General features: G+C 55.3%; 1 protein-coding gene across 9 annotated transcripts in view; it reads left to right on the top strand.

Annotated features, from left to right (window-relative positions):
* The window catches only part of DUSP22 (dual specificity phosphatase 22), an 81,788-nt gene that overhangs the window by 39,523 nt on the left and 19,540 nt on the right, over positions 1-22,725 (top strand). For 3 of the 9 annotated variants that reach the window (XM_059078070.2, XM_067006871.1, XM_067006870.1), the window contains 3 exons: positions 5,097-5,171; positions 6,810-6,981; positions 7,416-8,126. In XM_059078070.2, coding sequence (XP_058934053.1) covers positions 5,097-5,171; positions 6,810-6,981; positions 7,416-7,598 — 430 coding nt within the window. In that variant the 3' untranslated portion in view covers positions 7,599-8,126. Of the gene's footprint in view, positions 1-5,096; positions 5,172-6,809; positions 6,982-7,415; positions 8,472-8,638; positions 8,827-17,349; positions 17,612-19,334; positions 19,373-22,725 lie in introns of those variants that run through there. The other 6 variants (XM_059078071.2, XM_067006867.1, XR_010835211.1 and 3 more) reach the window with 5 other exon arrangements.

The raw sequence follows: 22,725 nt of genomic DNA, 5'->3' as shown, positions 1-22,725 counted from the left end.
TTGCAGAATTGGAGGCATCGTCGGGTTTATACCAAACGCACACCCGTCCTGCCAGTGGCCGACGTGCAGTGGTTGAGTGAACTGAGGCTTTTGGAAATGTTTGCCTTTGCTTTCTGTCTGTGCTTCCCCGGGCAAGTCATTTGAACCTCACTTGTCTCCCCAGTGAAATACCTGTCTCACGCGATTTCTGTCGCATTCGGTGAGGTAGTGCAAGTGTGTAAAGACGCTAAGTGTCTCCAAAGAATCAGATTCCATATTCTGCCTCTTCAAGAAAGGAGTGTTAACGTGTCTTGAGAGTGAATGGCTGGAGGTATCACAGCTTATTTTATTCATTCTTAGTTTAATACTTATCAGATTGGTATTTGTATTTAGACACCACAAGGGAAGGGTTCTCTTTTTTGTCCTCTCTGTGGAGCTGCAGCATCGCATCTTCGCAGCAGAAACTTGGTGACAACCGTGGCTTGAGAGTCGAGCAGGGTCTCAGGTTCCTGAGGTTTTTGTGGAGAGAAGGGGCAACAGAAATGCAGAGAGCTTGCGTTAAACCCTCCTTGCTTTATTCCACCTCCTGTCTTTTTGTGTGTGTTTTCTTTAGTTTAGCTCATGTCTTCTGTACTTCCAGCTCTCTTTTTCTCTCATTTACATTTTTCTTTATTTTTATGATTAAAAAGCAGTTTTGCAAGATCAGAGCTAAGTGGGCCCTGATGTGCTCTGTCCTGCTTCCAGACAAAGATGCACATACACGCCTGCACATACATGACTCCTGAGGACTGTGCAGTCGCAGAAATGAGAAATACGTGGAAAACGTGTATTGCGTTTTTCATAAGACTTCACTTATTTCAACTTAAAAACCTATTTTTTAGTCTTAGACTACGTCATCCTTGCTTTTTTGGGGTGGAACTGTTCTTTGTGAAATGAGGTTGTAGTAGATGGTAGAGAGGGGGTGTGTGTTTGTTTGTTTTTAAAATGACCTTACTTGGTGGAATGAAAAGTACAGTACACATACCGCCCGCAATTTTTCTTTAAATGTTGACAGTGCAGGAAATGTAAAAGTTGCGGAAGCCTTGACATAAATGTGCTGAAGGCTGTGTGCAGTCTGCTCCGGGTGAGGAAGTTTCCTTCCCGCTCATCTCGGGTGCGGTGAGCGCCGCCCGGTCAGCGCGGGGCCTGCGGGGCTGGACTGACTGTGCCCAGGAGGAAGCAGCTCTCTTATCTGAGCCCACCCTCCAGAGCCTGCGCCCAGAGAGGACACTCCACCCGTCGGCTTTTTTTTAAAACACTCTTTTCTGAGGGAAGAAACCCCTAAGGGTGCCGGCCTTCCCTGGTCTTTCTCTCCTTTGCTCTCCTATATGCGTACTGCACACACGTGCGTACACACACACACACACACACACACGTCCATACTCTGATGAGGGGCAGGAGGAGTGGCCTGGATCTTGTGGCTTGTGCTGTCAGCGCAGCCTGGTCTGGCACTGCTGGCTTTGGGGTGAGCCCGGCTGCCCCCCAAGGCGCTGAGCCAGACCTCCCACAAGCAGAGTCCTTCCCAGCAGGACAGGACCACCTCAGACCCCCCAGCGGTGGGGACCACAGCCTCCAAGTCTTGCAGTCTTGGAGTAAGAAGAGATTGTCCAGACTCAAAGAATGAGCGTCGTATGGTGTGGCTTGGCTGGATTCGTCCAGCATCCTTTCCCGAAGGCCAGGAAAACCCGGCTTGTCCTGCCCTCGGCCTCTGGATGGAGAGGGCGGGCTGGGACGCACTGGCCAGCGGGGAGGGCCAGCACAGACTGCGGAGGAGGACGACGGGGACAGCGGCACAGCTGCCGGGCTGTGTACCGGCCCCACGGAGGGGCGTCTCTCGCCCGGCCCCCGTACCGTCGGCGATCGCCGGCCACTGCACGCTGGCAGCCAGGCGCGCGTGTAGACGCGTGTCCTTCCGGACACGCCCAGGTGGCCGTCCTCCGACAGAGCTTAGCCGCGTGTCTCTGCGTGGAAGTAAAGGTACAGCACGAAGACCAGGAATAGGGAACGGGCGTTCAGTGAAACAGCCTGTGGCGGATGTGCTTCCCTCTGGGCTTCTGCTTTGATCCAGGGTTGAGCAACGTGCGGCCCGGAGCCCCGGGTATTTCCCAGTGTGGAGGAGGGGGTGTGATGACCGGGCCAGGGCTTATGTCACGAGCTTCCCTGGAAATAACCCACCCCAAGGGCACTGAGCGCGCCTACCTCCTGGCTTTCCTTGAAGAGGCGCTTCTAGGATTTTTGTCTGTCCAGCTTGGCCTCGTGCCCGGTCTTGCCCATGAGTCAAGTTTCGAGGTGGGGCTCTGAGCGGGCCCTCCGTGGGCATCATCAAGCTCCGGGGTCAGAGCCCTCGTCCCAACACAGTGACGGGCAGGAGCCGTCGGTGGGTTTCTCCTGGACTTGACGCCTGATGCAGACGGAGCTGAAAGAGGAAAGGCTGCGGGGAGACCCTCCTCACAGCTTCCTTGTCTGGGGGCCCCTCTCACGCACGCTCTGGGCTCTGGCCACTTTAGATGTTTCCCTGCTGACCACACCCCACCTCAGTCTCTCAGGCTGAGATGTGGCAAAACTGACCCTTGAACCCAGCACCACACCTTATTCAGGACCTAGGTTTCATCCTGCCTGTGGTTTCGGACATGCAGGCGTCAAAGGCAGACAGAAGAGGTTCCCACCCTGGGGTTTCAGCAGAGGGGCTCACTTGTCATCTCTGCAAGGTGTCGCTGGCCTCCCCAGGGCCGACAGGCCCCCGGGACAAGCCGCCCGCCTGGTGTGACCTCCACAGTACGATCCGAGGCCGTCCGTGCTCCCCAAGCACGCAGGCCGTCGTCTCTCGTTTCCTGAGTGGCTCTTCCTCTGCCGGGAGGGTGTTCTTCCCACCTCTCTCATCTCAGACACGGCCCTCCTGGACCAGAGAGCCCCACAGAGGCCAGGCGAGAGCGTGGGCTGCATGGAGAGGCCTCTTGGGAGCCCTTGGCCGCTGCAGTGCGGCCAGCCTAGGGTGCGGAGGTGTGTGCCCTCAGCCACTAGCCTGCAGTGGAGGCGAGCCTGGGTCCTGGGCGAACTGCCTAGCCCTGGACCTACGGTCAAACCTGCCCACCCTCTGGCGTGTGGGCAGGGGAAACCACGAGGCGGAGGGGGGACGGGCCGCCTGCAGCCACTCCTCGGTCACGTGAGTGGCTCCGTGTCTTTAAAACCGTTGCACTTGTTAATATCAGGTAGACAGGGCTGGGCTGTAAATAGCAGAATATCTGATTGACGGTGTTTTAAGTTACAAAGACATTGATTTACTTCACTCCCTGCCCAAGAAGCCTGGGGTGGGTGCTCCAGGTCTGGGCAGCAGCTCCTGGAGCCCCCTTCCACCCCGGAGGCCTGCCACCTGTGGTCGCAGAGCGGCTGATGCAACTCTGGGCACAAGCCACTTCCCAGTCCCCTGGCAGGAAGCCTGGGGCAAAGATGCCCTTCCTTTTATCGGGAGGGGCCCCCAGCCCACAGCCTCCCCTTTATTTCTCTGTGGCCGGAACGGGAGGGAAGACGGGCCTCCGAGGGACTGGGAGCTGCCGCCCCGACAGCCTCGGGGTGACGGAGGAGACCCCCCTCGGCCCCAGCACTTCCCAATCCTCAGAAGAGTTCACCGCCAGCTCCACCTGCTGAGAGACGGGATGGGCGGCTCTCCCCGCCCTGGACCGTCACTCCTGCCTGCGCACAGGCAGCCTGGCCTCCCTGGCGTCTGCCTCGCAGCCCGGCTCCGAGGTCTCCCCGGATCTCAGGATCACAGCAGGAATCTTCCTTGCCTGGCTTACAACAAGTCTGTTAGGGGGAGTAGCGTTGCGGCGCCCTCCCTGCTCACTTTGTACGTTTACGCCGGGAGCGTTTGCCCCTGGGAAAGTCAGCAGAAGCATCCCTTGCCCTGCTCTATAGTCAGGTTTCAGGTGAGAGTCTGGAGTCTGTGGGTGGGACCCTGGCCCCTCCACACATGGTGGCATCAGGCCTGCCACGACAGTTTCCTCGGTGCCAGCTGCCCTGATGTAGCCGGGCACCGGCACTTGGGTTGCTGAGTTTCTTCTGCAGTCGATAGCTGGCTGAGCTTCTTTGTCCCACCACCTGAATTTCCCCATTCTTACTAGATTACTTCACCCTGACATGAGACAGCACACCTAGTTTGTGTGGCTGGGAACTACATGTTCTTCCGCTCTGAATCGCTTGCACCTTAGCAGAGTCCCCGCTACATAATCAGTGCTCAGCAGGAGTTGTGACTGAGTCCATGGGCGGCTTCAGGTGTTTCGCTGCATTATAAGCCATTTAAAGGCAGGAGACATCGAAAAGCACGTACTCTGTAGTTCCCCTCAGAGTATTTGTACTTAACCCACCTACCCATCTAGAACACGCTGGTGCACACAGCGGGGCATGAACCAGGGGCAGGAGAAGGGCGTCGTATAACAGCTGAGGGTCAGGAGAGAAGACCGTGGTTTCATCTGCATGCGGGACCTCAGAGTTTGCAAAGCACGTTGGTATGCGTTTCTTTGTCCCAGCCTTTGAGACACAGCAGCTCCCACTTTCTAAGTGAGGTTAAGGGAAGCCACGTGATATTCCCAAAGTCCCATATCCAGCGAGGCCTCGCGGGACTGGAGCTGCAGTTCCCCTTCCCCGGCCTGGAGGACGGACAGACAGGACCTCTCCACAGACGGTCAGAAATGAACTGGCCTTGGGGCTCCGGGAGCCCACGCTGGGTGGGCACCTCGCTCGCCTGGGTGGCTGGTAGGCAGGTCACTGTACTGCTGGGTGTTGAGGGACCCAAAGTGCCCATGGGGCTGGGCAGGACCCACCCCCCAGCAAGTCAGTGGCAACTGTGTGTTTCAGGGATCCCTTGCAGAGAACATCTGAAAATTCCAGCGGATGGGCTGCCCTCCCGGACCTCAGCGGTGCGGGTCGGACTCAAAGCCGAGGCCACTCCAGCCCCGGGCGGTGACTGGGGTCTGAAACTGTGAACTCAAGACATTTACAATAAACCTCAGTGGATTTTTCTTTTCATCACATGTTGAGTAAAGTACAGAGATGTCACGTCTCTCCTTTTTCCTCACCCCCAGGACAAGACATTTCAAAGAAAGTATTCAATTCATCCACGAGTGCCGCCTGCGAGGCGAGGGCTGCCTTGTTCACTGGTACGTGTGCCACTGCCGGATGATGCCGGGCATCTTCTGCCCACCTGCCCCAGACGCCCAGTACACACCCCACCTGACCCCACCTGTTTGTCAGCCGTTGTTTGCTTTTGTGCAAAGAGAACCGTACATTCTTTCTTTCCTTTTCACTTAGGATTTTCATTTTCTCAGTTAGGTGTCTGCAGGGACTGTTGAGGTCACGACACAGAAACTCCTTTTCCAGCCTTCCTCAGAGATCCCGTCAGGATATGGGCTCCACCCAGTGCCCATTCAAAACACTGCTGCTTGCTGGAGAGTTTTGATTGCATGTGTGTGGGTGTTTAGCATTGCGTTACTGTCACACCAAAATGACCATTTCTTCTCAGTTTATAGATTGGAGCTTTCATGTGTTTGGGGCTTATACTCTGCTTTAAAGAGAACTGAATAGACTCTTAGAATCAAGCAGTTCCTATGCAACTCTCCACCTGCACTCAGCTGCCGTCTGTGTGGTACATACACACACACCTGTGCGCACATCGTGCAGAGAAAGCGTCTCTGAGACACAGAACTCAAGCACAGTGCCCCGCACCTGACACATCACAAGCGCTCAGGGAATGTGGGCCCTCGTTTCATCACTGCCCATTTTCATTTTTCTTTTAAAAAGAGCGGGACATGTAATAAACACAAAGTGCAGGTTTTATGACATTTGCTCACATTTGCTTCAAAACACTCTGGTGCAGTCAGAGCCGTTTCAAGGGGCCCTGGAGTCCTGTGCCTGGTGAGCTAGCATCTGCCCGGTGCAGCCCAAGAGGATGTATTTTTTTTTAACGCTCTCTCAGTTTTTCTGATACACAGGAAGAACCACTACTCGAGAGTGGTTTTTTACTATTATTATTATTTGTATTTGAATATGTGCAGGCCTGATATTCTAGGAATTTGTGTCTCATACAGTTGTGTCAATTTGAAGATAGGCTTTTCTAAAAATGAGAAATTTGCTAAACTTCCCCATCTTAAACCGTTGCTGAGCACTCCACGTCTGACGCAGCACAACCTCTCCGTGACCGCCTTAATTTGCATGTGCATTTAAAATCGGGCCCCTTCCTCAGCCTGCGAGAGAAAATTGACCGTTATGTCCCGCAGAGCGTGCCCACGCTGGCACTCTGCTTATGTATGTGAAGAAGATCACAAAATATTTGGTAAGGGCTTCTGTATGTAATGAGTTTTTTAAGTTATAGGCTTGGCCCTTATATCCCTAAGAAAAGCAGACTTTAAAAACGTGAAGCTGTCTAAACGGCTGCGGATTATAACTGGGTTTGTCGCTCAGATCCTGGACCCCTCCAGTCCCCGGATGTCCTTTAGTTACTTTATCTGTGCAGGGAAATGGGGACTGTCTGAAGAGGAGCTCGGGAGCAATAGAGAATCAGAAAATGAGGTGTCCGGAGACACAGCCAGTAGAAAACCGGTAAAAAAAAAATGAGGCTACACGGGTGAAGAATGCCTGAGAGTCTAGCGTCGTAAGGTAGAGAGAGCTGGTGCGTTCTGAGTAATTTCCTAGTGCCGTACTGGCTCGCTGTCCGCTCGTACTCTGAGGCGGGAAGGCGTCCTCAGTGAGCCCTCCGAGTCCCCGACCCTCCCTTGCCTGTGTGGCTCTTGGCCCTGCAGCCTGGCCGGCGTCTCCAGGAGCGTGACCCTGGTGGTTGCGTACATCATGACGGTCACCGACTTGGGCTGGGAAGACGCCCTGCGCACTGTGCGTGCGGGGAGGTCCTGCGCAAACCCCAACCTGGGCTTCCAGAGGCAGCTGCAGGAGTTTGAGGAGCGCCAGGTCCATCAGGTGAGCGCGCTCAGGGGCTGGGAACACACCTCCGTCTCTCCGTGCCCGCCTGGACTCGTGGAGGCGGGAAAGGCCCCCAGAGGCCGGCTGGCCCAAGGACGCCCCGTCAGCCCCTCTGCAGTAGCACCGGCCCCTCGTCCACCAGCCGCTGCGGCCATTCCGTTTTCGCACCGTCCTCGGGCCCCACGTTAGCTTCCGTTTCTCTGTCTTGGGGTCGAGTGCCATTTCCTTGGTCAGGCTTGCTTTCACGTTCTCAGGCCAGAACTTGGAAGAAGCAGTCATTTCTCTTGCTAGACACTGGCTGGCCAGCCTCAGAGCTGACTGCCCGATGCCCCTGGGCCCCCTGTTCATAGGGGCAAACCTGCACCATCAGGTAACAGGCGGGAGTGTAGGGGATGAGCTGTGTGACGTCCTGGTTTGTTTCACTTCTCCAGTTCCGCCAGTGGCTGAAGGAGGAGTACGGAGAGAGCCCTTTGCGGGATGCAGAAGAAGCCAGAGGCATTCTGGGTAAATACAAAGAGCAGAGGCGCGCGGAACCCCCACCTGGTGCCAGGCGCTGGGGTGGCCTCCCGGCCTCGCCTCCTCTGGCCTACGGCAGCTGCACCACGGAGACCTAGCCGAGCCCTCGGCGCCCCTGCCCGCGGACGGGAAGGGGTGTCCCGGTGGATCCAGGCCCACCCCCGAGACCCCAGCAGCACCGCCCCTGGCTTCTGCGCCACCCATCCGCTGCTGCCTCACACCCGTGGGCGGGCTGGGGAGTGAGTTCTGAAGGCGCGCGCTGCGGGAGCTGCCCCGAAAGCCACGCTGCGGGCGTCGGCCTCACTGCCTTTCCCCGTGCGAGGTCCTCTGGAAGGCACTTGGAGGTGGCCGTGGAGGGCCCCCTGCTGCAGCCGGCCCTGCCCAGCCCCGCCCTTCCGTGCCCTGCTCGGTGGTGCCCGCCTGAACCGCCTGCCCTTGGGTCGTGTGGGGAGCCCCCCAGACGCCCGCCCTCAGTCCCGTCCAGCGTCCCCTTCTCCTGGCCCCCTGCTCTTCTCACTCTGGGGGCCTCCTCGCCAGGCTTGCATGCACCTTTGGGATCTGGGAAGAGAGAGCAGTCGTTAGGCGCTGTCACGGTTTGCGCTTAAAAATACATTTTAAATGCCTGAGCACTTGTTAAGCGCCTTTGTGTCTGCTGTGGATTTGGGATTTGATCTCAGCTACCTCATGAAATGGTTTTTGGAAAAGTGTTTTTCATTATTCCAATCAACTCTGCCTCACGGTTGAAAGTGTTTGGTCACGGTTGCTTTTGAAGCCGAAGGGAAAAGGATCATATCACTGGGCCACTCGAAGCTTCTGACGCGGGTTTTGGGAGCGCTTTGTGGCGGGCAAATCCGACGCCAGGCCAAGCTGGCTGGCCGGGCTCCGCACTCGTGCAGGCCCCAGACATGCAGCGAGAAAGGAAAGCGCAGCCGCGGAGCTCCTCACCTACAGCCAAGACAGTTGGCTCTGAAGTAAGGTTTTCCTTAAACCAAAAAGAAATGTAAATATGTTAACAGAAGAAGTATTTAGGAGTCAGCTTGAAGGCTTAAATGCGGGTACGATGTGAACGCCTGGATCTGTTCCTGTAACCGGAAATGTTGTCCTAATATTGGTCGCCGGTAACATTCTTTCTCCACAGCCACCCCAGGGATTCTGAAGGACTGGGCCTCTCTCAGAAGACTGTAATGTCCCTGAAATATTGCAAAGCCAGAGTTTAGGTGCTGCCCAGAAGAAAAGCAACCAGAGTTCATTCTTCAGTGTCCAGAAGTAATTTGTGGACTCGCCTGTTATCATTTTAAACAATACATATGCAATCGTGTCATCCTATGTTGGGAACTCCGCGTCCTCTTTGACAAGGGAAGGATTTTTACCTAATTCACCGGCTGCGGCTCCTCCTTTGCCCTTGGCCCGGCTGCCCCAGCCGGTGGCCGTGCCTGAGGGCACTGTCTCCTGGGCTCTTTCGTCCCGGGCTCTCGCTTCCACCCCACGTGCACGCGTCTGTGGTGAAGGGCAGCTCCACGCGCTGCGCCCGCCCTTAGCTGGGGTGTGGGCCCCACTTCTGCGACGGGCGCCAAGAGGCCCGTTCGGACGCTGCCCCTGGCAGCGGTGCTGCTTTATTTTAAGGCCACTGCCTTCCTCCGGAAGGAGGGTAGTGACGGCAGGAGATGTGACCTACTTTCCCTGGGAGAGAAGGCGGGTCCCCCGCCTGAGCAGAGGGGAGTCGGGGGTGCGCGGGGCCACCTCCCAGCTCTGTGCTCTCCGCCTCAACGTGAAGGACACTAGCTGGTGTGAAAAGCACTTTAAGTCCGTTTCCCAGCGCTCTCTCGTCTAACTCCAGTGGGGGAAGAAGGAAATCTAACTTCTTCCTTAAAGGAGAGGTTTGGCGGGACTACAGGAGCGGAGGTGCGCGGGCTCGTTGGCTGAAGGAGGCTCGACCCGTGCGCTCCTGGCAAGGGCTCGGGGCAGCTCACTTTGTGCCAGGACGGCCCCTGATGGGCGTGGGGTGACAGGCATCACAGTGCTTATCCTGGCTTAACAGGCCTACCTGGGTGAGGAACAGGTGGTGCCCGTGGAGGTGCCAGGCCTCGAGGCCCTGAGGTGTCTCCACCGCCCACCTGCGAGGGCGTGCCAGGGGGCGTGAGGAAACAGCATGAGGGGGGCAGGGTTTCTGGCCATGGCGCCGACCCCGTGGGCTCCCCTACCCCTCGTGGCACCCACAACAATCACCTAGTAATCGGTGCTCTGCGGGCCACGAACTCTCACCTTGAAGCTGTTTAAACCCACAGAGAAGGTATTATTTCCCTCACTTGAGGCTCAGGGGGGCCAAGAAACACACCAAGACCTAAAAATGTTAGCGCTACTTTGCCCGAACCGGGGTCTTCTGATCTCAAATCAGTGTGCGATGTGAGAGGGAGGGGCAGAGAGAGGGCCCTGGGCTTTGCACTTGGAGGTTTGCGAGGTTCTAAAGCCGGGGCCCCAGGGCCGGCGCCACTGCCGTGGGCACAGCTGCCCGAGCCGGAGCCAGCGCCGCTGCCGTGGGCAGCCAGAGCCTCTCCCTGCTCCCCCCAGTTTCTGTGGGGGTTTTGTTTGGGGCCATGGTGGGTGGTGGCCAAAAGTACACGGACGTTTCCGTTAGGATGGTATTGACCAAGCTTAGATGTGAGAGGCAGAGGCCCCTTCTCCGAGACCAGAGCAGGTGTTCAGGTCCCATGGACATGGGGACAGTGAAGCCCCCTGCCCCAGGGGCCTTGCCTTGTTAGAGGAGGGGGTCGTGGCCCTGGCAGTTTCTTTAGGCTGTCTTTTCTGTGATGTTCCTTGAACATGGGTCTGTCCAGCCTGGGCCTCAGGATCGTGGCCGTGGTGGAGGAGACCTGCCCTGCCTCTCTTCATTCGGTCATTTGCCAGCTCGCTTGAGAAATGCCTATCCATCCCAGCAGGCGCTCTGGGACTCAGGCAGGATGCACAGATCCACCCCTGATTCTCAGAAAGCCTAGCTTGGTGGGGTTGGCAGTTAGGAAAACTGGCGGCTACGGAGCAGAGGCCGTAAGCACTGGCGTGGGTGCTCCCGGTGCCGTGTGTGGGGAAGGGAGCGGAGAGGCCATTCCAGTTTGGTGAGGGAGGTCGTGTCCCAGGACGGCATCTCAGAGGAGGTGGTACCTGGTCGGGGCCTGAAGCGTGAGTGCTGGAGGCGGCTGGCACGGTGGGTGCAGGGGAGTCCAGGCAGGGGCCTGGCACGCATGCAGGAGAGGCCACGGTCACTCTGGGTGACCAGAGCAGGCACACGGGTGGGCGCTGATGAGAGGTGCGGACAAACCTGCAGAAAGAGGCAAAGGCCCAGGCTTTCGCTCTCTGCTTGGTACAGTGACTGGTTTCCTTCTCACGCCGGCCCTGGAGCTGACCAGGCGCAGAGGGCGGGTGCCCTGCAGCTTCCCGCGGTCTGGTCCCCAGGCGTGGAGCCTTGCAAGCGCGTGGACGCCGCTTTGTGGGCGCGGAGTGGGGCTTGCCGAAGGCGCTGGGCAAGCGGGCGCCGTGATGGGGCGGGGGGAGGGGGCCCACGCTGGGGGCCTGTCGGGGGGCAGCAGCCACGGCCATCCAGGCGACAGTCGCGGCGCCCAGAGCGGGGCTTCGGTGCGGAGGCACAGGGGCTTGAGGGAGACTGCGGAGGGGGAGGCCAGTGCTCCCAGGACCAGAACCCCCGAGGGGCTTGCCTCCCCGGCGACGGCTCTGCCCACACCGAGGTGGGGTGTGGACCCTGGCGCGTTGAGGGCAGACTGAAGGGGCCGCTGGCCGAGGTGTCCACGGGGCTCACCCCCTGCTGGCACCGGCTTCACGCACCAGGGGCTCAAGTCTGTCCACAGACCCGGACAGGCTCCCAGGCACCATACTTGTGACCATTCATGTCCAATCCAAATGTCCAATGTATTAGTTTATTGTGAAAGATAAAACATTAGCTTTATGAAGACTAATTTTATCCACTAACTAGGCTCTCTTTCATTATCAGATTTTTGGAGGCCGACATGCTGTACACCTTAACTTAAGCAATGTTAGATGTCAGTTATATCTGAATAAAGCGGGAAAAAAAACAGGAGTAAAGCACCTTGTAAGTTAGTGCTGAGGTGTCTCCCTACGCTCCTGGACGTGGGGCTGAGACCTGGGGGTGGGGTGTCCTGACGGGCGGGCGAGTCGGGAGAGGCTCGCGGTTGCCATAGCGCCCTGGAGCGCTCCTGCAGCCTCCAGCCTCCTGTGTCCCTGTCTCCTCAGCAGCCGCCCTGCTCCGCACTCCCACTGTCTGAGCTGGTTCTGACTGCACGTCTCTCAGAGCAGCTTTGTTAACCTTGGGCTTCTCCCTGGGGATAGGCTCCCACTGGGCCTTTTCATGTGTGGGGAGCTGGCTCTCTCCAGCTTCTGTCTCAGCAGGGGACACACTTCCAGCTTCGGGGGCTGCTTCCTGTTGCTGCTGCGTGAGACAGCCTGCAAATTCCAGGGGCTGCTGTGCACACAGCTGTGTCCCGTTGTTTTTAGTTTTATTGCAGAGGCCTCCGTAGCCTTCAGGGGAGCCATGGGGGCCACGTCAAGGGGCATTAGGACCTTGGGCAGCAGAACCTGGGCGCCCAGGGAGAGTCAGAGCTGGCCACGACAGGCTGCCCTGCACACCAGCATCTAGTCTTGCAAATAGGGAACATGCCAAGGCTCAATAGCCTGTGATCCCACATTAGGTGACCCCTCCCATCCTGACCCTGCGTTATTAATCATTTTATCGAGACTGTGCTTTCAACACGCTTGTATTTATAGATGTACTTAACAAGAAATCACCAAGGCTTCGGAGGGAAGTTCCTCTTCCCTTTCCTTTCTATTGCCCAGAGAAAGGGAGGACAAAAAAAAAAAAAAAAAAAAGCCTTTGACTTGTCCCCGGAGGCTTGAGAATGTTCACTGTCCCTTCTGAGGATTTACTGGGGTCTCGCTAGGCCCCCAGCTGTCAGGACACCCAGGCTGTCAGGTGCTTGAATCCGGTGACACCGGCTGCATTTCACCGGGACGCTTTGCTCTCTTATTTCCTCCCAGCTGCAACAGCGGGACGTGATCGCGGCCAGTATCAGAATTAGCGTTCTCTTCTGCAGCCTCGGGGGCTCCACCACCCCGACGCGAGGCCGCAGGGCTGCTCTGGGCTCACTGTCGGGGAAGCGTTGCCATCCGTGGCTGAACGAACACCTGCAAGTCTGGTGTATTTGGCTCCAGACGATTGTCAGGAGTTGACAGTTCACAGTTCATTTCCTGAAGCTTCTGGTTCAGTTGTGAGAGTGGGTGTGTAAAGGGCTCCGTCAGCCTTGACTGAGCACAGGCCGCCGGCGTTCTGATCCAGGCGGTGTGCTGCATCTATGGGGATGGGGTCAGACCTGAGAACGTCCTTTATACCAAGGCCTGCGTAGGAAAACTAGACGGGGCAGGAGGGCTGGTTCTGGGGGAGAACAATCCCTTCTAGTATCGATAGTTGGGGACAGTTTTTAGAAACAATGCTGATCGTATGCCAAGTGCGTTTTGTGAGCTCGACCCGGGGAGACACATTAGCTCACGGGGGTCGGGGCCTGGCCCCCCGGACACTCTCACGATGAGCCCGAGTGTGATGGGACCTGGACGTGTGTGTCCCTCCGGCCCCAGAGAGGGACAGAGTCCACTTGCCCCCAGACATGGCCAGACCAGCGCAAACAGGAGCCGTGCTTTCTGGCGAGCGGCCCGGCCTGTCAGTCGGCTCTGGGTCTCCCCGAGGCACTGGTGGGAGCGTTGTTGGAAAATAATCATCAAATGGGCTCCGTGTGCTCCAGAGGAACGTCACCTGCTCTGCAAAGGGTGTGCCCTTCGCAGCAAGAGGCCGCGGGCGTCCAGCTTCCTCAGAGGGCATCCAGAGGGGCCCGTCCCAGCTCCGCTGGACGTTCGATTCCCCTTGGCATGTGTGAGGCACGCACCTGCCAGCGGGAATAGCAGGACGGTGCGAGATCAGGTGCGTGTCAGGTGTGCCGCGCGGTGGGCTGCTCCCGCGGCACGAGGGCCCCCCCCGAGTCATCCGCTGCTGGCAGCTCGGAGCTGCGGGTACCGGTGCGCAGCTCGGGGCAGAGGTGGTGCCGGGCGGGGAGAGCGCAGCCGAGGCCTGGACCCGTGACCAGGTGGCCTGGTAGAAGCCTGCTGCGCCCCCAGTTCCCTGGACTCCCTTGGGAGCCCCCTAGGAGGCAGCCCCACTCTGTGGGGACTTCTTCTCAGACCCGCCTGGAAGAAACTCCCTGGGAGGGATGAGCCGGGCTGGACGGCACCCATTTGGTGGCACAGGGGCGTGGCCAGAGCCCGCCTCGCAGCCCCCCGGGGGGCCCCTTATGGTCTAGGAAGGCCCCTTTGGCCCCCTATCCCCTTCTGGGGGGCAGGACAGGCAGCCTCTGGACGGTCAACAGTCACTGAGCACTTAGTGTGTGACGTTCCCAAAACCACATCCTCTCGACGATCTTGTCACATAGGTTTTACTTTTATCCCCAATTTTCAGATGAAGAAACTCTAGAAATTCTAGAGAACTTGAGTGTTGCCCAGTCTCAGGCCAGAAAGTGTCAGAGTGAGGCCTGACCCCACTGCGCTAAGGTCACCGCTCCCTGTAAATGCCAGCGTCCCTGGTGCAGTGCCAGTGGGGGCGGGCGTCCACGCTGGAGTTCTCTCCTGAGGTCGGGACCTCCTGCGGAGACCGAGGAGGAACACAGGTGAGGCACGAGGGGAGCCTTTCTTCTTTCCACCACATTCCCTTGCGTGGGCGCTGTGTCCGCCATACGTGCCTCCGCCGGGCCTTCCTGATTCCTCCCAGGGTGGCGGGCAGAGTCCTGGGGTGTCGGGGCGCCCCAGGAGGCCCTCTGCAGGAACACAGAATTGGACCGGGGTGGGGTTGGTGCTGGGAGCCCAGCGCCCGATGCAGATGGTGTTCTGTCCTTGAGGTGCAGCGTTACACAAGTTGAGGGGCTCCGGGGGTGGGGGGTTGTGCAAGAAGCCCAGGGATCTGCTGTTATTCAGCTCAAATAACTCAGTGGAGACTCTTCAAGGACAGAGGCAGGGGAAGCAACAGTGGGTGTTGAGGAACTGGGGCCTCCTTCCGACTTTGGGGGTGGGGGCAGGGCTGGGGGCAGGGAGGCAGGGCAGGTCTTCAAGAAGGATGGGAAGGCTGGGGGCAGAAGTGGTTTCCCGTCCCGTGTCCTGTCCTGACCCCCCAGACCCACCAGGACGCTGGCTGGCAGGTATTCTGCTCGCTGTGGGCCCGACTCCTTCCTGCAGGCAGCCCTGGCCCTCAGCTTGGGTGGGACGGAGACTCCGTGGTAGGAAGAGGAAGTACCACCGGCTTGCGAGAAGTATCCGTGTCAGCAGCTGATGCTAAACGTGGGTCTGGGAGAGGAGTCTGGGTTCTCCTCCGCGCTTTGCCCCGGAAGCATGCTGTCAGGGGCTCGGCCTGTGACTCACCGCTTTCGTCTTTCAAACGCATCCCAGAAGCATCCGTGCCTGCCAGTGTGCCCGGCGTGCCCCCCGATCTGTACTTCCCGTGGCCCGTCTGGATAAAGGACCCCCTCCAAGGGAAGGCCGGCAGGGTCGGGTGGCCTCTGACATCTGCTATGAGCTGTGCGCCCCTGTGAAGGGCCGGGGAGGATGGACTGCGGGCCTCAGTCAGGCCCCAGCGCCCAGCGCGTGCAGGGGCCCAGCAGCTCGTGCAGGCCACCGTGGGGGAGGGGAGGAGCCAGGCTTGGCGGCCCTGCCTTCAGAGGCTTTTTAACTGAGTTGGGGAGAGGGGGCAGGCACTGGGGAATGTCCTGTGAGCAAATGCTGAGCTAGAGGCACAAACGCAGGCCAGGAGGCCCCTGCGGTGGAGGGTGCGCTGGCGGGGGGTGGAAAGGGAGGGGATCCAAGGGCCTGCTGGGCAGAGGGCGAATGAGGGGGGCGGCACGGCCAGGTGCACTTGGAAGCAGATGTGCAGGGCATCTGGGGGCCTGGCTATGACTGGCGGGCAGGATGGGCTGGAGGTGGGGGAAGAGCTGTGAGGAAGGGCAGGCGTCAGCCCGATGGGATCCCACGGGACCTTCCCAAATACGAATCCACCAGACCAGGTCACCGGCACGTTGAAGTAGCGGCGGGCAGTGCTGGTTTGGGTTCCCCAGAGGCAGAGAGGGTCAAGTGCCGAAGGTGACAGGCTGGTGGCACCTGTAACGGGAGGGGGAGGAGGCTGGCGGGGCAAGGGGCTATCAGGCCCGGGGCGAGGCCGGGGGGCCCCAGAGAGCGGCCAGAGCCCGGCGGCGCTCACGTGCTCACAGGCTGGCGCGGCCCGGAGTCCCCGGGTGCTGCAGTGCGACCCTGCGGAGGTCCTCCTGCGCGAGCGTGTCCCCGGCAGGGCCGCCCAAGTCCTTCAGCCGAACTCCGGACTCCAGAGCTGGAGCCTGCGGGCAGCATGGTCACCGAGTGCCCCTGGCCACCTGCAGTCCCCGCTCCGCCCCCCGGTGCGGCACCAGAACTTCGGGGAATCCCTCCCGCCCCTCCTCGCAGCCGTCCCTCCAGGGGGGCAGCAGGGCCTCACCGCTCCCAGCGCAGGAGATGTGGAGACGCAGTGGCCACAGAGCATTTACTACCAATAACTTTTAGTAATAAACAACTAAACGTTGGTCTGTCTACCGAGAGCCAGCAATCCTAAACCATTGCAGTGCTCAGATACTCCTCCCCCCAGATTTCTTTGGTTGATCCAAGTCTAAATAACGGCTGTGTCTGCTGTAGAGTCTTAATAATATTACATCACCTTTCGATGAGGGTGTTTTTATTACATCATCTTTAATTAACAATGTTTTCTACACGATGTGAATGTAGAGGATCCCAGTTAACAGGCAGCACCAGCTAGTCTTAGTTTTGCCTTTTTCTTTTTCACTAAATTCAGAAAGACTTGGAATCCGAGCCCCATGGGGGCAGTTTCCTCTCCACCCTGCAGAGTAGATTTGAAATAACCAAGGGCAGCCCCTCTGTATCCACCTGAACATTTACTTGCCTTTACAATTTTGGGACTGGAGAGATATTTGAAAGCTACCAGAATTGGTCCCAGAGACGCATAGACATGCTATTTATGGAATTTGATGTGATATGGGTTTTCTATGAATCTCTCCCAATTATGCTTTTGAAACTTTTCCTAACTATTGGTTTGGATATATCTGTTGCTTAACATGAAAGAAATTTTTCAAAATTAAAATAAAGCAAAAGAGGTCTGTGATCAATGATGAGTGAAGGCAGATTGACAAATCTGACATAAAGAGAAGTTCGGTTCTCCTTATGTTTATTTGTTAACTTTTGCAACAAATTTGCAAAAGTTGAGGCTTTAAAACAAATTGTAATTATTCATTAATGTGACAGACCAACATATAGGTACATACGTATTTCCCCAATTTTCAAAATATACTTTATTGCAATTGAAAAGTATTAGTCCATGACTTTTTTCTTCTTTTTACTGTGATATTTATTTTATTTTTGTTCTCATTTATTTATTGGAACGATAAGTATAAAATTCAACAAGAACATTTTTTTTTTTTTTTTTTTTTTTTTTTTTTTTTTTTGCAGTATGCGGGCCTCTCACTGTTGTGGCCTCTCCCGTTGCGGAGCACAGGCTCCGGACGCACAGGCTCAGCGGCCATGGCTCACGGGCTTAGTTGCTCCGCGGCATGTGGGATCTTCCCGGACCAGGGCACGAACCCGTGTCTCCTGCATCGGCAGGCGGATTCTCAACCACTGCGCCACCAGGGAAGCCAACAAGAACATTTTTAACAGCATGTGTTTCTTTTCTGTCCCGTATTCTTTTTTGTTTAGTTCCGTGACCATTACTGGCTGTCACACAGAGGACCCTGGTGTCATGTATGCTGTGTGGAGCTGTGCTCACAGGGTCCCTAGGAAACGCTGAGGCCCTGAAGCCCACTGGTTTTACTGCAGCCTATGTGCATGTGTCCCCCGACCCCATTCTGATTTGGTTTTTTCACGTTTCCTAATACCCGAGACTTCACTAATCTGTTTGTATTTCATTCTCTGTAGAGGCACAACTGAAAAGATAATGAAAATTCTCTGATTTTTCAAATGTTCATTTTTTCTGGCCCTTTCTTCAAAGTTAATTGAAGATTATCGTTGTTATTTCGGGGACCTTCCGTGAGAAAGCGCTCTATGTTTCCTGTGCAATGTTCTCCTGTGGGTGTCCCTTCCATTAAGAGGCTCACATATGCGAGTCTACACCTCACAAGAGGCGAGCAGAGGCTGAAGCACCCCCCCTCCCATCAGTGTGTCTTTGAAATGCCATCTCTCCTAGTGCACCTCAGAGGCTCAGCTATATAATAATTCTACGTACATACAACTTTTTAAGACTGTCTCCTCTTGGAAAAATCACGATGCTCCTCTGTTTGTTGAGGGACCTAATTTAAGTGTTTGTGAGATTCTGATGAATCCGTCATAAAGCATATGCCCCTCCCCTGTGCCAAAACTCACCAAGTGCATTTCTTTCTTTTTTTTTTTCTACTTAAGTTTAGTTGATTTAGCTTCAAGTGTAGAGCAAAATGACTGTTTTACGTGCTTTTTTCAGATTATTTTCCACCGTAGGTTATTACAAGATACTGAGTAGAGTTCCCTGTGCTGCACAGTAAATCCTTGTCGCTCACCAAACGCAGTTCTAATGTGGGAGTACCAGCCTCGGCAGCGGGCCCTCAGCTGCCTGGGGGCGGGGCCGGGGCGGGGCCGGGGGCGGGGCCTGGCTCGCGGCTGGTGCTGAGTCTTGCGGTCAGAGCTCGCGCCGGAGTCTCGCTCCCAGCAGGCTGTCCCGCCCCCTTGGGCCAGCGAGCAGCGAGCAGGGCGCCCCAGAGGCCCCAGCTCTGCTCTGCTCGCTCCCCAGACCCCAGGCCCCGGTCTGTGCGTTCCCTCCGGGCCCCTCACGACGGTGCGCTGTGGGAGCCCCATCCTCACTTTCGGGCTCGCGAGAGGGTGGGCTGAGCCTCCGACGGAGGACAGGAGCCCCTCCGCTCACCGAGTCCCGCCTACCCACCCACCCAGTTTTCAGAAATGTGCTCAGGACCTCGTTGGCCCGCCTAAAGTTAGCACCTTGGCAACTAGGAGTCTGAGCCCACTGTGGACCAGGCAGGCCCCGGTTCAGCCCACCTGGAGTTTCCTAACCTCCCCTGTGTGCTGACATCATTTGTTTCTGAGCCTCTCTTTAAAAAATAAATACATCAAAGTCGAATGTTCTGGGAAATGAATCTTAGCCTCTTAAGCATTCTTATTATCAAGGCCTCACCACTAGGACCCTAATCTTATTTTATGTTGCTTCTTAAGCTAAAAAAATAATTCTGCTGACTTTCTGTTTATTTTCTGTATTTAAGTCAATCAGTCAAAACTGTTGGTGGCCCCGTTGTGCTCACAGCCCTGGGTCAGGTCCCCGCCCAGCCGAGCCCAGGTGTCCCCCCAGGGTGCAGGCCTGTTCCGGGGTGTCCTCTGCGGCTCCCTTCTGCAGCCCCAACCAGAGCCCAGCCACACTTGACTGGCTTCAGCTACCTTCCTGTGGCTTGGATTTCTAAACTCTTACATATTTCATACAGGACCGTGGACCTTATTCTTGTTACCTTTCACTCCAATCCATGCACTTGCTATCTGATAGCCTTGTTCTGTTTCCTGGATTTCTTCATTCACTGCCTTTCTCACAATTTACATTCATTTCTCAGAAGAGTTTTGATGCTGATTGTTTGCTGTGAAACTAGCTCTGGACAAAGTTCACGGTACCAGTTGAAACGGTTGCTTAAAGCCACTTTTCTTCTCTCTAGAGAAGCACAACTTCTGGTCCTAGAATCACACACCTCTTTGGAAAAGACACGCGCTGACGTCGGGCGACCGACCGGAATGTCGCGCCGTAAGGCAGCCTGCTGGCGGCAAGGCTCCTGTGCAGCCTCCCGATGGGATCTGAAGTGCTTTACTGTATTACAGTCTCCAGACATATCTGTTCTATTTTACCACTTCTTTTCTTCAGGTTCCTCTGGGAAGAGTCCAGACTCTCCAGATTTTCTGTTCATTAGCTTCTTCCTGAGATTATGAAAATTTGTTTTCCCTCACAAAATGCACGAAGTCTACAGTGCCATTCAGAAAATTACTTTTATTTTGTGAATCCTATAACGCTTCATAAAGTGTTTCCATATAGACAGCACCTTCACGTACGTTGACTCATTTTCGCAGCAAAGCTGTGGAATCGCCAGCACCCACGCTCAGCTGCTAAGTAGCAGAAGATGACCTCGAACTCAGGTCCGACCCATGGCCCATTGCTCTTTGCTCTGTACCGTGTTGGAACCAATGAGCAACGAGCTCTCCGTGTGAGCCAAACAAAGATAACCTGCCAAAATCATTTAGAAACAAAGGTTGAGGCAACGCTATCATGTGACATGGTCGGGTCCCAGTGGATTGACTTATGAATTAATAAAGTGGAATTGAATCGTAGAAGAGGCCTCAGTTACCTGGTCCACGAGAGACCAGATCCTGTCTCCACGTGATACATTTACACAGGGAAGTGTCTTTCCTCAAGGACTGTGGATCTGAAACCGTCTTGAGGCTTGTAGACTTGACTTGGTTGTGTCTGAGATCCACTAAACAGGTCTAGACATGCCAGTGGGTGGCATCTGGGTTAGGAGGGGCAGCAGGTAGAGACGGTGTCTGTCTAGGAGGGGCCTGTTGGAAGAACCAAGACAAAGGTGCAGAAAATAAGCCAGAGGCAGGGCAGGAGCTGCCCGGGAGAAGCAATGGGGCAGGTGGCCCAAGAACTGAGCAGACAGGAAGGAGGGACATTGGTCCAGGTGGGGATGGACTGTCCAGGAGCAGTGCCCTGCGGTCCTGGGGACCTGCCAGGCGGAGTGAGGGATGCTGCTGTCTGCACTGCACAGGTTGGCACCACGTCACACGGTCTCACAAACACAACTCTGGACCGATGACAGCTGTTCCATCTAACACCAAACCATCAGACATACCTTAACATTCTTTTAAGACCAAAGAATCAGTCTCCTCTTGTCCAGAATTGTTTTGCCCCAAAACAAAACAAAACAAAAGCTCTCAAGTCCATGGGAAAGAATTGACTCAAAAGAGAAGTTTGTGTAGGAAAGGAAACAATGGGGGCAATTGAAAAGTAGTTATAACAACCATTATAAAAAGGCAATGAGTAAATATTTTAACAGACGGTGATGGTTAAGTATAGTGGTGAATAGGTCTCTGACTTCCTTAGCTAGAATAAACCCAGTTGGGATGTTGAATCAGTAACCCCGCCCTCCCTCTTTGGTTTCTATAAGTTTAAAACTCAAAGCTAAGAAAGCAGGGAACCATCATGCCCTTTGGAAGTAAAAGACAAGTTCGTATTTTGGAAAATAGCCTAACCTGCGCCACTTGGGTAGTGAGGGCTTTTACCTCAGCCACATGCCTCTCGCTCCGATCCTGGCACTTGACAACTGCCAAGATCTGGAAAGAAAACTTGCAAACTCACTTCTGAAGCTTATATTTATGTATTTGTCAAAAAGAGGTAGGCAGAAAACCACGACTTTGGATCTTCTCTAGAGATGTCACCTTTTTCTTATTCCCGTGTTTTAGGAGATGCTTATTTTTAACACGTGTTTGTTGCCTGGACCCTGTTCAGCAGAACCTCACTGTAAAATTGTGCACGTTTCACAGAACACGCGTGAGACAAACAATTTTCTAGGAAACCAGTGGGATTTATTTGGGTAGATCAGCATCCTTCCTGCCCTCAGCCCACTTCGGAAGTTGGGCCTAATCAGAGTTATTTATCGTTCAGTAATTTTTCCTGAAATGTTGGCAGGCATCACCCGCCTTCCTAGCTGCCATATCCGTCAGGGCCAGTGTGGGTTCTCCTGTCCTCAGTTTACCGGGTCTTAAAATAGAGACAGAATTTCAGTGTTTTGTCTCGGGTCAGATGTAGAGTCATCAAAAGAGAAAAGTATATTTTTGTGTGCGTGGCCTTTGGGGGAAATTTAAATTGTTGAACTTATCTCTTCCAAGCCCGCACAGCTTCCAGCTAAAGGAGATAGGGGTGAATTTACTATCAACACCTTCCTTTACCCGAAACTCTGCCACAGTGAGGTCTTGGGATGACTTACCCAACAGCCTCAATTTCTAACCCAATTCCCGATTTACTTGGGTCCATCAGAGCTGAAGATTCTAAAAATTTCAATACACACACTTAGGGCTGCGTGTGTATTGGGTCAAGTAGGTATTTATAACTTGACCAGGGAAAGCTCTCCCGCCTGAGACAGGTTACCAATGCCTGGAAACGACTAGCCCTCCAGGTAAGAGAGGATATTTCTGCTCCCCAAGAAGGCATGTGCTGTCGCATTTACAATAAAAGAGACCCCAGAATGTCTTTGAATAGCAACAACAGCTGTTACTTAAGGCGCACCAAAGGAGACAGACTTGTTTTTTTTTACTGTGACAGAGGTTTGAGTCGGCCATGGGGGATTCTGGGGGGTTTCAAACCTTTTCCCCCTTTGCATTTCATGCCACGCTAGGCATGCTTCACCATGAATTACTTCACGTGCTAACAGAAAACGGAGAAGGTCTTACAGGGCAGACCCCTGCTGGTCGCCCGTCTTCTTCCTGGCCGGGTTGGACATGGGTGGCCATGCGTACACAGTGTTTTTCATAGAAGGACACACACCAGCACTGGCTACACAGCCCGTTGGGTGGCATCTGGTGCTAACAGACGATGCAGCTGTTTGGCAAAAACACCTCAGGCTGGTTCTAACGGCCACTCGGGCCAGCAGAAGGCGGGCGCGGACCCCGCTTGGGGACACTGCTGCCCAGAGTCAAAGCAAGTCGCTGGGCTCAGGTCGGCCCTGTTTTGATTCTTCCTTCTGCAAAACGTTTACCCTCCTATTGTTTTCCTCATGTTTTTTTTTAAAAAACAGCTTTATTGAGGTCAAATTTACATGCTATATGTAAATAGTACACATCTACAGTGTACTATTGAGTGAGGTTAAGAACACCCACCAAGTTGTGCAGCTGTCACCGTGAGCCATGCAGAGCATTCGCCTCGCCCCTCCTTCCCACACTGACGGCCGCCCACAGACCGCGCTCTTTCTCTGTAGAGCTGCCTCTCAGGGTAGGTCATGTAAATGGGACCATACGGTGTGTGGTCTTGGGGTCTGGCGTCCTTCCCGGTGTAAGGTT

The sequence above is a fragment of the Kogia breviceps genome, chromosome 10 (assembly GCF_026419965.1).
Source record: "Kogia breviceps isolate mKogBre1 chromosome 10, mKogBre1 haplotype 1, whole genome shotgun sequence".
Lineage (NCBI taxonomy): Eukaryota > Metazoa > Chordata > Mammalia > Artiodactyla > Physeteridae > Kogia > Kogia breviceps.
The sequence above is the reverse complement of the archived record's forward strand: the minus strand, read 5'-3'. Positions and strand labels throughout refer to the sequence as shown.